The following is a 15,745-nucleotide window of genomic DNA, read 5'->3' on the forward strand; positions in this document are numbered from 1 at the left end:
ACCATGAAGGTAAAGCATAAATATATAAGCAAGACCTTCTCGGGGTACATAATGGAGCGTAACTGGACACTATTATCATAAGAGCGCTACCTGAGTTAGGGCTGGGATAGGGTACAATGGACATCTTCTCTAGAGACTGAAATGTGAATCAAATGATTCTGAAGATTATCACCATCTCCTGATTCATGATGCTGTCATAGGCTGGTGACCTCTACTTCCTAGTCTATCTAAACCCTTCATGACTCTGAGGATCTATTTGCAATTGCAGAGTCCTGGCATTTCCCACATTCCCATCTTTGGTGGGTTTTTCAAAATGTTGGCTGACAGAGCATGTGGATTTCCTGATTTCTGTGGGAAGAAGTTGTAAGGTTTGTGACTTACAGTTGTAATCACAGTTGATAAGGCTTCTGTGGGTGTCTAGGCATTAAACACTGTGGTTACTGGATATTATTATTGAGATCCTGGTAACTGTATCCTAGCCAGCAGAAGCTGCTCTGGGCATTTGCCTTCCAAATAAACTAAATATGGACTATCCAAATGCTAGAGAAGGTGGTTTTTTATTTTCCAGTTTTGATTCCTTTAAATTATGTTATTTATTTATATGGGTAGTATTAAGTGCTTACTGTGTGATAAGCACTGACAGGGACTGGAGTCACTAAAACATATAAGACTATCTGCTATAAGCTCTCAATGTAGAGGGAGAGGCAAATGCATATACCATTATCATGCACTTTATACAGGCATTATGTAGGTTAAGATGAGTGTGTGCACAATGCTGGGACAACACAGAGGAGTGCCATTTTGTGATGATTTTGGTGAGTGTGGAGAATCAAAGCTTCTTGGAAAGATTTGGCCCTGAGGACTAGAGATTATAGCAGAGCTGCAGTAGCAGAGGGAACTGCAAGAACATAAAGACACAAACAGTGTGGCATGCTCGGGTAGTACAGAGGGCGTGGTGTAAGGTGATGAGTGCATGATGAGAAATGAGGTTCCAAGAGTCAGTCCGGATCCTCTGGTGGACATGCTGGACTTTATGCTGTAGGCAGTGTGGGCAGACTGGAAAGCTTTAAGCACTGGAAGATAGACTCAGATCTATTTCATTATTCTATATGACTCCTAAAGAATTACACTTAGCTCTGTATGGTTTGTTCTTAATCGCTTTACATGTTGCATCTAAAAGCTTCAGTTTATGAAGTGTGAACATTACTATTCTCACCATATTGAAGTGGAATTTGATGCTCAGAGGCAAAAGCACTTCGGCCAGATCTAGAAGATGGAGTGGGTCTGGGGCTTGGTTTGCAACTCACGGTGCTCTGAATTATCTTGCCTTTCCTTTCTGATGAGTCCACAAAGAGCATTTAAACACATGCAGTCACCAAGTAGTTATTTTATGAGTTCTTTTTCAATCAGGCCATATGGACTATTAACCAACAGTCCAAAATGACGGGGATAGGAATGGGGGTGGGAGGACAATAGAGGAGAAATAAATAGCTGTTGTGGTCCCACGGCCTTGTGCTGACCAGTTGGAGGGTGCATTTCTGTTCTGAAATGCAGCGTCCTTCACACAGAGCATCACCAGGGTGTGGAAATAGTCGTTCTGCTCAACAGAGGCGAAAGCAAATGTTTTTCTCAGGCCCCAGAACTGTCTGCCATGTCCTGAGATGAAAGTTTCTTTTTGTGGCCACTGGTGTATGGAGCTTGGACCGTCACTCTGCAGTCATGGCCAGCTCGAGATGTTTGGTTGGCTGATAAGAATCTTAGGATCCCCAAACCCAGCAGCCTGCAGCTGTTGTCAGAAACCTCAGTGTCCCAGAAACGCCACCATTTCACCTGGAGAGGTCTCGTAGGCGAGGCAGAGCCTCCTAGGGAACACTGATGTGTAGGTGTGATGAATGGTCCCCAGGTTCTTACTTAACAAAGGACTCACTTCTGCTCCAGCCATACCTGGATTCAGACATGAGCAGAACCTAGGGTGCACACTTGGTCTTCAGACATCTGGAGCTGCAGCTGGCCAGTGTTTCTGAGGAGCTGTGATCTCCCCTGCTCTTTGGGAAGTATGATGGCACTTGTTACCTGCTGTAGAAGCTTCTGGGTTTGCCTGGCTGCTGGATGGGCACATGCTGGTCTGTGAGGTGTGGGGCTCTGTGGTGTGAGTTTCTCAACTCACAAGACACCATCACAAAGAAAGGTTCTGTCTGGAAGAGCATCACCAGGGCGTGGAAATAGTCATTCTGCTAGGCAGAAACGAAAACAAATGTGTTTCTCAGGCCCAGGAACTGTTTGCCATTTACTGCGATGAAAGTGTCTTTTTGTGGGCCTTTGGTTGGGGGTTACAGTGTGGCCCAGGAGGTGGCATGTGGTTCTGCACAGAGCCCAGCACAAGCCAGTGCTCAGATCTTCCCTCAGCAGATTCTGTGCTGGCTCCTCTTCCAGATCCTGAACTGCATTGCTCACCCATGGCTTTCTCTTGCTAGGACCCTCACTAAACGTAAAACAGAGATTGAATACACAAACACATCCTCTCAAACCTGAGAAAATAGACATCCCTCGGTTAAAAGAACCTTTTTATCTTTTGAAATTATCTTTTAGTTCAGAATTGAGTCGATAGAGGGCAACATCAGCTGCTTTCAATTTTGATCCGGGAGATGATCTCCCCAAAATGTATTAGTTGTACGATGATTCTTGGTACTTTAAAGGCCAATCAGAGTTTGTTTTAGTGGGCTTATATGTTCGCTATTAAAAAAAATAAGAAGAAGGAAATTGTGCTCAGTGTTGACATAATAAAGAGAATGGATGTTCTCTGAGTCCAGTCCCACATGCCTCTTAGCAGCTCAGCCCCAAGTAAGCCAGTGCCACTCAGGCATGCTCTTCTCTTTATTCCCTCTGCTGCGGTCACTTTTTATTGAAGGAAGTCATTGGTCTTAATTCAACTCTATTACCATAGGAACTACAAATGAGGATTTTTTTAGTGTATATGTATATATACATGCGTGCATGCATACATACACGCTCGCACACACATATACATACATACACATATATAATATATATATATCTCCCTGGTCCCAGGTTGTAAGATGCCCCCCTTTTTCCTTTTTTCCTATTACTTATTCTTCTCTCATACAACACATCCAGCCTGCAGCTTCCCCTTCCTCCACTCTTCTCAGTCCACCTCCCCCCCCCCACACACACTTCCCCTCTCTCCTAGATGCACTCCTTCTCTGTTTCCCTTCAGAGAAGAGCAGGCCTCCCAAGGATATCAACTGAACACGGCATGAGAAGATATAAGACTAGGCACCTACCCTCATATCAAGGCTGGACAAGACAAACCAGTGGGAGGAAAAGGGTCCCAAGAGCAGGGGAAAGAGTCAGAGACACCCCCTACTCCCACTGTTAGGAGTCCCACAAACACCCCACGCTACACAACCATAGCACATATGCAGAGGACCTAGCGCAGACCCGTGCAGGCCAAGCTCTGTGATTGCCACTTCAGTCTCTGGGACTGAATGGGCTCTCATTTAGCTCAGGCTATCCTTAAGACCTCATGGAGCTAAGGATAACCTTGAAGATCTAATCCTTTTGCTTCCATTTCTTCAGAGCTGGGATCACAGGGATGTGCCATCTCTCCTCGATTGTGGGATGCTGAGGACTGATGCTGAGGACTGAAGCCAGTGTTTTTGTGCCCACTAGAGAAGGGCTAGCTCAACCAATCTACCCGAGACTTGTTGCTGTCCTTTTCATAGATATGACCCAGTCCGCAACCACAGGAGAACAGGGAAAAGAAGCTAGTTGGTAAAACTGTGCATTATGCTTGGTGAGAGTGGCCTAGAGACCTTGTGGAGATGCTAGCTTCCTTCTGTCTGGCAGAGGAAGAGGTGTGCGCTGGATTTAGGCTCTGAGCCACCCCAGAGCCCCTGCCTCCAGTTACTCCAGAGAGCAGGGTACCATGCTTGAGAAGGACAGGCTCTAGGTCAGGAGCCGGATGGATGTTGGCTCCAGACTAGTGAGTGGGAAGCCCTGCATCCACAGGAAGATAAAGTAAGAAAGGCCCTTCAGTTTGAGGAGAGATGTTTAGTTTCTAATAAAGGAAGGTTTTCTGCTGTGACAGTGACAGCACTTGGCATTCCAATTGCCTGCAGTTGTTTGTGTCATGAGGATTGAATTGTAAAATCACAACTGAAGGATGGAACCTCTTTCTTTGGGTCCCTCAAAGGACATTATTGTGGTAGTGTGGAGGCACAATGCCCTGGTGCTGTCTCCAGCCCTGAGGAATCTTTTTTCTGAGAGTTGACATTTTCATGAAAACTGAAGCTTAAGCCTCTAACCGGTTCTAACACTGACTTCTTCAGGTTCTTCTTTTTTCCTGCTTCCTGCTGTTACCAGGGAAACCACTCTCAAAAACCGTTTCCCGAAGACTGATATATGTGAGCATTCCCCACCCCCAGCTTTATGCAAACTCCTTTAAAAAAAAAAAACTTTTATTGATTCTTTATGGATTTCACCTCGTGCATCCCAATCCCACTCATCTCCCCAGACCCTCAATTCCTCCCTCTGCCCTTGCAACCTCCCCCCACAAAACAACAACAACAACAAAAACTCAACAAAAAGAAACAACAAAAACCCCAAACCAAACCAAACCAAACCAAACCAAACCAACCAAACAAACAAGTAAAAACAAGTCACACAGTTCACCCTTTAGTCCATCCATGTTTACCTGTAAGTGTTCATTGCAATGACTCTGGTTCGAGGCCTCTGACTTCTGCTCCATCCTCGGTACTGGGCTCTCACTGGGACTCCTCTTGGCTATCCTGTTGTTGTCCTGTGCCATGGAGATCCTGTAGCTTTGAATCTGCAGGTCCGGCCCCTTCGCATGCTCCAGCAGTTCATAGACGAGGTGGATGTTGGGGTGGGCCAACTCACAGCCCTGGTTCTGGGCCTGGGTGGTAGCTGGGTCAGCCCGCCAGCTTTCTTCCTCACCACCCGTGTGAGCTCTCCAGCAATGCCTCGGCTAGTTCACCCAGTGATGCAAACCCTTAAGGGCTGCTAGGATGATTATTTTGTTTTTTTAAATCTTACTTATTTTTGTTTCCTGTTTTTAACTCCCTGCAGGAAAATCCTTTCTTCTCTGGTCCTAAGTTATACTCTAACAATCTCAGACTGGTAAAATATGTATGCTTTATATAAAAAAACCCTAGCAAGCAAAACAAACAAAAAACCAAACAAACACAAAAAGCCAGCATAATAAAATTCAGAGAGGGGACCATCCTAATCTGTAAAGAGGTGGAGTTGACTGGCTGGTACACTTTTCTCCATGGCTCCAAGTAGCGTCCTCTATCTAGGGCACCCCTCCTTGTTCTCACCATCAACCACATTAGCGTCCTCTGTGTAGGGCATCCTTCCTTGCTCTCCCCATCAGTCACATTAAGAATTCCTCTCGGTGCAGAATGGTGGGTCAAGGATATTAATTATGAATTGTTTCCCTTTCTGTGATGGTTGTATGGATGAGGGGAAGGCAGGAGGGAATATGTTTTAATCACCTCTGCTGCTTTGAAAGAATTCCCACAGATGATCTTCAGCTCCACAACATAAAGCAGCCCCCCTGCACACCTCCTCTCGTCCCTGTGTGAAACGGAAGCCGGCCTGCCATGCCTGTGGGCTTTCACAGTGTGCTTACTGTGCAATTAAGAGAGATTCCTGATGTTGCGGGGCCCAGGCCGTCTTGGTAGCAAGACAGTGAAAAAACAGGCATTAAGTTTAAGTCAGGCCTGCTGGTTTCCAGGCTGATTGGATTGTCTGTGGGGCTCAGTTTGCAGTAGGGTGCCTTTCCCTCCCCTAGCTCTAGTCTGTTTTGATGGGACCCTGGTGAGACCTTCATGGGAAATGGCTCGAAGGATCCAGATTTAAGCCTACCCAGACCAATGCTTCAGGCAGAGCTTGCTTTTCCTCCTAAATGATCTCAAGAGACCCTCATGTAGACGAGAGCTTCAAGTAGCTAAAAATGGCCCTACCCCTTCAGTCATGCAGTCTGTAGAAATGGGAGTCCCTTTCTTTTTATTTGTGGAACAACAGACTCATTTCTGTGCTTATTTCACAATCGCACTTAAAAAGCACAAGCAGTTGGCACATGTCATTTGAGTAAGAATGAGATGGACCATTTAGAAACTAACTTTGACGCATGCAACCAATACCAGTGTAGGATCAAAGTAATGAATTAATTTGAATCTATTTTGTGTTTGCAGATGTCCTTGAGGGTTATAATGGGACAATTTTTGCATACGGGCAGACTTCTTCAGGAAAAACCCATACCATGGAGGTAAGTTTGCGCTGTCAGTGTCTGAGGTGGCTGGTGCTTTCAGCAAAGCTTGAGATGCATGTGACAGCAGAGATGGTTAGGTTGGGGAGTTTAAGTAGCAGTGAGTAGCCAGGTAGTGGTGGCACACGCCTTTAATCTCAGCACTTGGGAGGCAGAGGCAGGTAGATCTCTGTGAGTTCCAAGACAGCAGGACTGCTATACAGAGAGACTGTCTTGAAATAAATAAATGAATAAACCAAATTTAGCCTACAGACATGCTTTTATCTGACTTGCATGACGTCCGTCTGTCCATCTGTTTCTCTGTCTCTCTGTCTCTGTCTCTCTGTCTTTCTCTCTCTCTCTCTCTATATATATATATATTATATATATATATAGTTGTATATATATATTATATATATAATTGCTGGCAGTCTTTAAAATGAGATAAGTACACACAATTCTAATTTTTTCACAATTCTGGTTTTTCCATATTCTTAGACTGAACACTGAAGATTTGTAGCACTGGATGGATTTTAGGACAGCAGAATCTGCATTTTCCTAGAGCAGGAATCTCCATTGTCTTGTTCATCTTTGTGGTCTTTTTTCTTTTCTTTATTTTCATTGTTGGGGCTTGAACTTGGGGCCTTATGCATCCTAAGCAAATGCTTTGCCACTGAGCTATGCTCCTAGCTCTTGTCTGTCTTCTTAACATGTATGTGGTTATCACCAAGAAGAGGCCACATATAGTATCTGTTAAAGCAGCACCAGTGGTGGCTCTGTCCACCGCGTGTGTATGGGGCTGGAGTCTCTGGTAGGCCCACAACCACGGTGAAGATGGACTGATGTGCACCTTCTGATGTGAACTGGTGTGTGCCTTCTTCTGAAAGGTGCACACCGGGCCTCTGCAAGCCCTGGAAGGGATGGCCCCCCTGCTTTGACCACACAGCTTGGTTCTTCAGGCTGTCTCCCAAACAGGGACCCTTTATTGCCTGCTTTCCTGGTTTTTACCAGGGACCCCCTGAAGCCCTCTGGTACTGGATAATTTATCCAAAGGCTAGGCCTACCTGGCAGGTGAGGAGAGGCGAGAATGGTTATTCTGTGAAACAGCATCGAATGAATATGGGGAATTCAGTTTACAAGCAGCAGGGTAGGATGAATCCTTAATCCTTCAAGCTGAGTTTTTTTTTTTTTTTTTTTTTTTCATTTATGAAGCCCTCCTGGGAAGGGCAGTGAGTCGGCTGCTGCAGAATAGGTTTAGCTCATGAATCATTCCTATTGAAGAGGAGATTTCAAAGGCGGGAGGCTAAAATCTTCAGAGCTCTGATGTTCTGTGCACTGATTTGAATTTGGGGTGGGGTGCTGAGGGGGATCTCATTTCTGTGGTGTTGACTTTCTTTCGCCCATTTTGCAGAAGACAAAGTGGTTTGGAGACCGTGCAGATTAAAGAAACACGCCTCTTCTCTGTCAGGACTGTTGCCCGAAGCATGGGCTGGGTTAGCCAGTTCTCTCCACGCCTCACCCGCCCCAGCAGTACATTCCAGGAGACCTGGGCTTAGTGTCTGCACTCTCCACTTGGCCCCTCATCTGTCTCTCTCTTAAGGACTCCCAGGTCCTTGATCTTGACGGCACTAGAAAAGTTTAGTTGCATACTTGCCCAGCCCCACTTTTTCTGAAGATGGAGGATGGGGGGGCGGGGCCAGAAACTGATGGAGAGGAAGAAGGAGAGAACATGTTCTCAAGAGGTAGTCCATCGATTTTTAGGTTTTTGGAAAATTAGTAAGGTGTGTGTAACATGAGAGAAAAACCCTTTACTATTTTGAATCCCCAGACTACTAGGGAATGCTTACAAGAGTGAATTCTAAGCTTTGGGATTAATTTATCATTGAGAAATGTCAAATGTTTGCTAAATGTCAGAAGCTTAAAAATTATAGACATTAAGAGAGACTGCCCCGCAAAGGAAGACTCTAGAGGAAAGTGGCTAGGTGTCGGTGATGGGGAAGAGGTGTGCCAGGCCTTCAGTGCTGGTTAAGCAGGGACACTTTGTAAATGAGATTCCCTGGAGCTTTTGGTCCTTTGCAGTGTGAAGGACCATCTGCCTTGAGCACACTTGTATGGCACTCGAGAGGACCTGGATTCCACACTGATCTCATTCAAGTCCCCCAGATTCTGTCACCTATGCATTTTTTGTCAGTTGTCATGAGTTACTTCTTTGTTGTGACTTTTGCCTGGAGCTGGAAGGAGCTGGCTGAATCTTTTCCCTGTCACCCAGCCCCCAGGCTGGATCCTGTTCTTCTGTGGATGCTGGTAGACTCGAGGAAGGTAGGGGGTCTGCTAAGTGGAAACCAGAGGAAAGGGGTTGCTGTAAGCCGAACTCATAGACTGTAGGAAACAGAAATTCAGGAGACTGGAATGCAATTAAATAAGAACTGCTCTGCAGGGCTTGTGTCTCCTAAAAGGAGGATTTTATATATTCAGAATTACATACAATGATCTTTCAAAGGCATTCAGAAGGGATGTTAGTTCCCCGAGTGAACAGCCTGCCACATTTTAAAGCAGTTTTTTTTTTTTTTATTTTAATCCCCCTATTTTTGGTCCAGCATCCAGTGGTGTTACCTTTATCTTCTGTTATAGAGAACAACACATAATCCTCCATAAAATTGGAAAGATTAGCTTCTCATGATGCTGCATTTAAGGAGGATTTTCAGGTGAAATAGGACCCACTGGATAATACTGGTCCCAAGGATGGTAGGCACGGTCACACAAGGACCATGGACTTGTCAGGAGAAAGCAGGTTTCTAGACAGGATGCTGGGCATGGCTGCGAACAAGCACAGGGTGGAAGCTCTCTCGTTGCTTGAACTCGGCCTGATGCTTGGAAGGGCTGTTGCTGGGTTCCTGCACTCAGTGGCCCTCTTCAGCATGCGTGGGAGATGTCTGGGGGCACCTTGTGGTTTTCCTTCTATTCAGAGGGACATCTGGAGGCCATAGGAATCATGTAGTCTTTGTGGCCACCTTGTAAACCAGCCTAATGATTCCTAACCAAATCAAGAGTGCATGGTGTTCACACACTGCAGGCCTCTTGCCTTCCCGTCTACAGTGTTTGAGGAAATTGGAAGTCAGCAAGGCCACTGGCAGAGAACAAAGAGAGTCTTGTTGAGTGGCCAGTGGGCTATGTCTTGTTTCTCCTCTGTACCTGCTCCTGGAAGCCTCTGTTCAGCTGGAAAAGTTTCTGAAGAGTCCTACAGAACACAGCTAGAAAGTGTTGGTTCTATTTGCTCCCTTGGAGGAGCAGCAGATAGCAGCTCCCTTCTTTGTCCCGTGCCTCTCTTATCCCCGAGCCAGACTGTGCTTTGGCTGTCTCTGATAGGGCATGCTTGGCCAGCCCAGCCCTGCCATCCACAGCTTCTGTTCAGCCTAACTCTCAATCATTCCATACAATCTGGGGGCTCCCCAGAAAGCCATCTCTACTATCTCAGCCGTAAAGGCTTTCCTGTTGACTGAATTTACCTCTGTTCATAGCCTGGCGATCACATTGTTTCAGGCATGTATGTTTCATCTGGAAGCAGTTAGCTTGGAAACAGTAAGATCTTTATATACATGTAGACACAGACATACATACATATATACACTCATGTGCACACAGGCATTCCATATATATATATTATACATACACTTTCCATATATGTCGCACACAGGCATTCTACATGTATCACACACATCTTCTACACACATAGCGTATAGACACAGACACAACACACTTATATGGGAGCACTCCACATATCCATATATATGCCACACACACATTCCATATCCACCACATAGACAGAACATATGCCATACAGATATCCTTCACATATATGCATCACAAACATATACATTATACCCCCATATATATGTACACATACATATATGTATCCACATTATAAATCTCTCTTCACACTGCCCCATAACAAATAGACACATATCTCACATACATTATACCTTCCTATATATCACATATATATTCCATATTTATATACTCACTCGCCATATACTATTTAATATCACACACACACTCCCTGCCCCGGGTTATTTTGGCAGGCTGATTTTAAGTCAGGAATCAATAAAAGGTGATCTGTTGGGAGAAAACCATCTAGGAAAACACATTTGAGTCAATTATAAATGACTTTTAGATGACCAATTATTCTTCTCTGGTAGAGGACCACTGAGAAGAAGCTGAAGGGTTAGCATGGATTATTCAAGAGCCCTGGAGGTTTGGGTAGAAAAGACTTTTGATTAACTGAGTTGGGCAGTGAAATTTAACTGGAAGAAAATCTTTCTTCTTATCCTAGGAATCTTTTCTTCTGATAGTCTCTACAGTGTAGAGCATGTGGCCATGTCTGTTTTGTTTGTGTTTATTTATGATGGGCTATGTGATTTAAATGTGATCAAGCTTGAAACCCCAAGTCTCAGTTATTCAGTGCTGTTTTCCTAAGATAAAGTGCGGTAATAGTCTGGAGTAGAACAGTGTTTTAGGACTTCTGAGGTCAAGCCAACCCCACCCCCACTTAGAGCGAGCCTGTTGGGAGCTGCATGTTATAACGCTAACATTTATTGAGTCCCTGTGCTGGTGAACACTATGTATTCTATTGAACTTAAACTCTGCCCTAATTTCATGCAGTAAGTATTTGCTAAATCTCCTGAGCGTTAGGCCAACACTGTTTTTAATGTGTCTAGAACCAAACTAAAACACAATGTAAATACATCATCTGATTTATTGTTCTTGATAGATGAAGGCAGCATGCCAGAGTAGCCAGATAGGAGAGTAGTCAGACAAGTCTGAATTCTGCATCCCTATTGCTTTTTAATAGAGTAGAAAGTCAGCAGTCTGATGTGCTGAGAAATTATGACACCAAGTTCTTGGTGGCACGTCTTTAGTGCCTCTGTCCATGTGGGTTCTTGCTTTTAAAGCAAACTCAAATGTTGACTTGGAAGTCCCTGAGGAGCGTGCTGTGTGATGAAGGCCTGAAGTAAAAGAGGACTGAGGAAAACCAAGTTGGCCTCACGGCACTAGGCAACCAAGGACCTAGTATCTGGGTCTGATTTGAAAAGGTTGTTGGGCATCCCCGGGGACCGAGGAGAAAACTAGCTTTTGTGTTATTCTTAGAGGTTTATAACTTCCAAAAAGTCTAAAACCTTCTTCAGGTGTACCATCACTGCAGACCTGCAGGCTGTGTTCATGGACACACAGGTTGTTTAACATTTGGGGGAGGACTTGAATATTCAAGAGAAGATTCTGTGGAACTGTGTACCTCAAGGTCACACCAAAACCATGGCTTTAAATCCTTCAGGATCCCTTTAGTAGGAATTGTAGGCTATTGTCTCTCCCACTCTCCCTCCCCATTCCTTCCAATGAGTGGTCCCAGGGCTTCCCACATCCCCAGCCATTATGACATCTTTTGAGAGTCTTCATAGGTGGAAAAAGAAATTCTGGGCAATAAAAGTGGATTTAGTAATGTTCAAAGAGAGTATTTATCCTGCTACCTGCTAGGTAAAATGAATTAAAGTGGTGAAAAACAAAACAAAAAAACAATCCAGGCTGAGAATTATAGATTTCAAAAAGAGATCGATGGAATGGATTTTCTTGTCTGGTCTGAAAAATGATCCTGAAGAAGACACTTTGAGGGTGAGGATTTTAGAGATTTTTGAACCATGATTAATTACCCATTCTCAGGATGACTTTATTCAGGATTAGCTTACCTGGATGGGTTGGTTCTGGCTAATTTGTAAATATTACAAGTTAAACTAAAGCATGCTCGTTCCCTCTCCCACCTTCCTCCTTTTCACCCCCTCACTGCTTGTGTGAGTTTGGATTTGCGAGGGAGGGCCGCTGGTGGGCTGATGGCACAGCCAGGACAGCCCTCTGCTGGATACGAAGGGAAACATGGTGAGTAGTTAGGTAGATCCCCAAAGAGCCGCAGCCCTTGTGTGGTTGCTTCCTGTTTTGTTGGTTCTGCTGAAGAAGCCCTGGGTTGAGCCGAGACTAATGCCCATTTCTAGCCCTCCTCACCAATCATTCTAGAAACTTCTGTTTGGTGTGCAGGAACCAAGCAAAACATGACCCACAAAATCAACTTGGATTTTCCAGATTAAATGACATTATTTGAGAAAGGAAGACTCCTATTCCTCTCCCATGTAGTTCCCAACACTCTTTTAACTACCTGTGTGTTTGTATTTTCTACTCATAGGGGAAGTTGCATGATCCTCAACTTATGGGTATTATACCGAGGATCGCACATGACATCTTTGATCACATCTATTCCATGGATGAGAACCTGGAGTTTCACATCAAGGTAAGTGCTTTTAACTAAGAACAAGACAGGACTCTAGGTCCTAAGTCACATTTCCCAGTCTTCCTCCTTTCAGATAGATATAAAAGATGGTCTCTTTTAATTCAAGTGCCATTCTGTGGGAAGCAGACCCTACCATTAAGGATTTAGGTCAGTACCAAGCTTTTGGAGTGGTTTGCTTAAAATAGCAGTATGAGGAAAGTATAAGCCCCCTTTATGGGTGGAATCATCTTGCTCATCGCTTGGATTCTCCCCACTTCCCTATGCCTTTACTGAAGGTAGGCCAGGAGTATATCTGTGTGTGGGTTAGGACACCATTCCCCAATATGAATTCCATGGAACACAATCCCTTGTGTTACCAACCGGGAAGCTGCCAGAGAAAAGCATCATATGGCCAAAGAAACCTGGAGAATACTTTGTTGAGCAGTGCTAAACTCAGTACAAGGTCACATGCTGTCTTGAATAATGTGACTCTCAAAGGGGATGCACACTCCTCACTCCCCTGTATGTGACTCCTTCTTCCCTCTTGGAGAAGTGTTGGAAGGAAATTAGTCCTTTTCCTCTTCCTCCTTGTTATTATTTTATTTTAACCCAGAACCACTAATCTCAATTAAGTTGAAATTGAAAGGGAGACTTCTACTCTATTATTATAGCAATTAAATCATAAAATTTGAACTTTGTAAATCCCGGAAGGGCTACTTGTTTAAGCAGAGAGACATGTCATAAGGTAGAAACTGTGTGGCTGGTGTGGGGCAGGCTGTGAAGATGAGGGAATTCCAGCCTTGGGTTTTCCTTTCTTTTAAAGTAAAAAACCAAAAAATAAAAAACAAAACAAAACAAACAAACAAACCAATTGAGATATGGTTCATATGGCATAAAATTAATCCTTTAAGAACATAATTTTGTAGAGTTTAGTAATTCCCTAAATTGTATAGTCATCGTTATTTAAATCTTTACTGTTTGCACCACCCTGAAACAAGCTGTACCTTCTATCCCTGCCCTTCAACACTTTCACTTGCCTCTTTCTCTGATTCCAGACTACTTCTCTGGTTTGTTGGGAGGGTCTTGGGCAGCATGGCAGCTTCTTGTTGAATGTTTCCAAGTCTGTGTTCTCCTCTGAAGGGGTTGACTGGCCAGTCTAGAGCAGTCCCTGCCCTTCTTTTGTATTCCCGTACAAACACAATGTCTGGTTCTCCATCTTTGTGCCTAGAGGTGTTGAAGGGCAGGGAGGAGAGACTGTTCTAAGAAGGCCTAGAGCTGGGTAGATCAGTGGTCCTGAAAGCTTGAATGTCAGTACACATGACCCTGTGAGTTAGTCACGAGGAAGCTGGAGCTCAGATATAGACAGATGGTCTATTCGTGAAATTATTAAGGCCACTCCACGTAGTTAAAAGGAGATTTATTTAGTGGCGTAACTTACAAATTAAGGGATAGGTAGGTCGCGGGGTCTGGGGAAGGTGTATCGCAGTCCAGCGGTGTTCTCTGGAGCTCTGCTTGGTCCACCTCCACTGTCCAGGGTCCCGGAAGAGAGTGAGAGCTCAGCCCATCCAGATCTCCGGTCTCCAGGCGCCTCCCTTGGCCCCGCCTTGTAGGCGTGACCGTTGCCGAAGTCTCAATGGGGGTTGGAACTTCCAGATCAAAGATAGAATGGCTACCCACTACAATGGTCCAAATAGACCCTAGCCCCAAACTGATACTTAGTACCTTTTTGTTTTTATTAGGCTTTTTTTTTTTCTGGGCTGGTGAGGTGGCTCAGTGGGTAAAGGCATTTTCTGCCAAGCCCGGCAACCCAAGTTTAATCCCTGAGCACCACATGTGGAAGAAGAGAACAGACTCCCACGGGTCATTCTCCACATGTGCACCAGGGCTCAGGCCCTTCCCACCCCCACACAAAATAAATAAATGAATGCAGCAATCAAACATTTTCAACCTCTCCCCTTATTTCTTTCTACAACAAACCGTTCCTAAATTTACATTCCAAAAGGCCATTGCTGGCTGTTTGCCCAATTATGAATTACATCCAGCACGTCACGTGTCGCCGCGTTGGTGAAAGCTTGCTTCTTCCCCTCGCAGGCTTCCTTATGTCTGAGGCTACCGAGCTTGTTGCTTTGATGGGATCTAGATTTAGAGGCTTAGTGCTTCTTTAAGACTGTTTATGCTGACACACTTTAAACTACTACAGAGGTCTTAAGTGATAATCCCGAATAAGATGTTAAACCAATTACTGCCCTGGAACTAGTGTCTTGTGTCAGAATCTTATTATGATTAAGAACAGCTCTGGCTTGAAATGGTGGGGGAGGGGAAGAATATTTCCTGTGTCTCTAGAGTTAAATCTTGTGTGCTGGTTCCCACTGTGCATTTCAGAGTTGACTTGCTTTTCCGTTAATAAGAATGGTAAGTGGCTACGTTAGCTGTGTGGACTCTGCATTCTGAACTTACATGCTAACAGGCTAAACCAAAAGAGGCCCCATTAAGGCAGTATTAAAAATCCGCTCCTTAATGCACCCCACACAGGTTTTAAATGTTATTTCTGATCATGCTGTTGTTTACCACCAAACAATGCCTACTGATTTTCCTTCCACCTGCTCTCACAAAGCAGTTGAAATAACAAGATGAATGTTGACACCTCACAAAAGCAGAAATTAATAAATCAGGATTTGATTTTAACTTGCATTAAATATGAAGAGGAATTTAATTGCCAGGCTCGGCAGTACATGGTTCCTGACTACGTTTTAGATGTAATTAATTTTCTCAGTAATTTGTGGAAGTAAACCACATGCTTAGGCTGTCCAGAGCTGAGGGTGAATATGATCAAAATGCATTATATGAATGTATGGAAGATATTAAATAAAAAAATCTCAGAGGTAGTGGGAAATAATGGCAGTTAGAGAATCATGAACTCGAATAGGTTGGCACCCGAATGGGGCTGGCTGCAGGGAGGGCCTGGCTAGAGATGACTGAAATTGGGCTTTGAGGACTGGGCAATGAGGAATGTGGCAAACTGAAAGATTGGAGAGAACAGGTAGGGCTGGTTTAGCTCAGCAGTAGAGTATAAGCCTTGCATGTGTGAGGCCCTGGGTTCAAACCCTGAGGAAAACCTCTAGACAACCAGGACAAATTAACAA

General features: G+C 44.4%; 1 protein-coding gene across 2 annotated transcripts in view; it reads left to right on the forward strand.

Annotated features, from left to right (window-relative positions):
* Positions 1-15,745, forward strand: part of Kif5c (kinesin family member 5C) — a 159,783-nt gene that overhangs the window by 53,745 nt on the left and 90,293 nt on the right. For both annotated transcript variants that reach the window (XM_052725855.1, XM_052725854.1), the window contains exons 3-4: positions 6,240-6,313; positions 12,519-12,623. In XM_052725855.1, the coding sequence (XP_052581815.1) occupies positions 6,240-6,313; positions 12,519-12,623 (179 nt within the window). The remainder of the gene's footprint in view (positions 1-6,239; positions 6,314-12,518; positions 12,624-15,745) is intronic.

The sequence above is a fragment of the Peromyscus californicus genome, unplaced genomic scaffold (genome assembly GCF_007827085.1).
Source record: "Peromyscus californicus insignis strain IS unplaced genomic scaffold, ASM782708v3 Scaffold_7__1_contigs__length_154581171, whole genome shotgun sequence".
Lineage (NCBI taxonomy): Eukaryota > Metazoa > Chordata > Mammalia > Rodentia > Cricetidae > Peromyscus > Peromyscus californicus.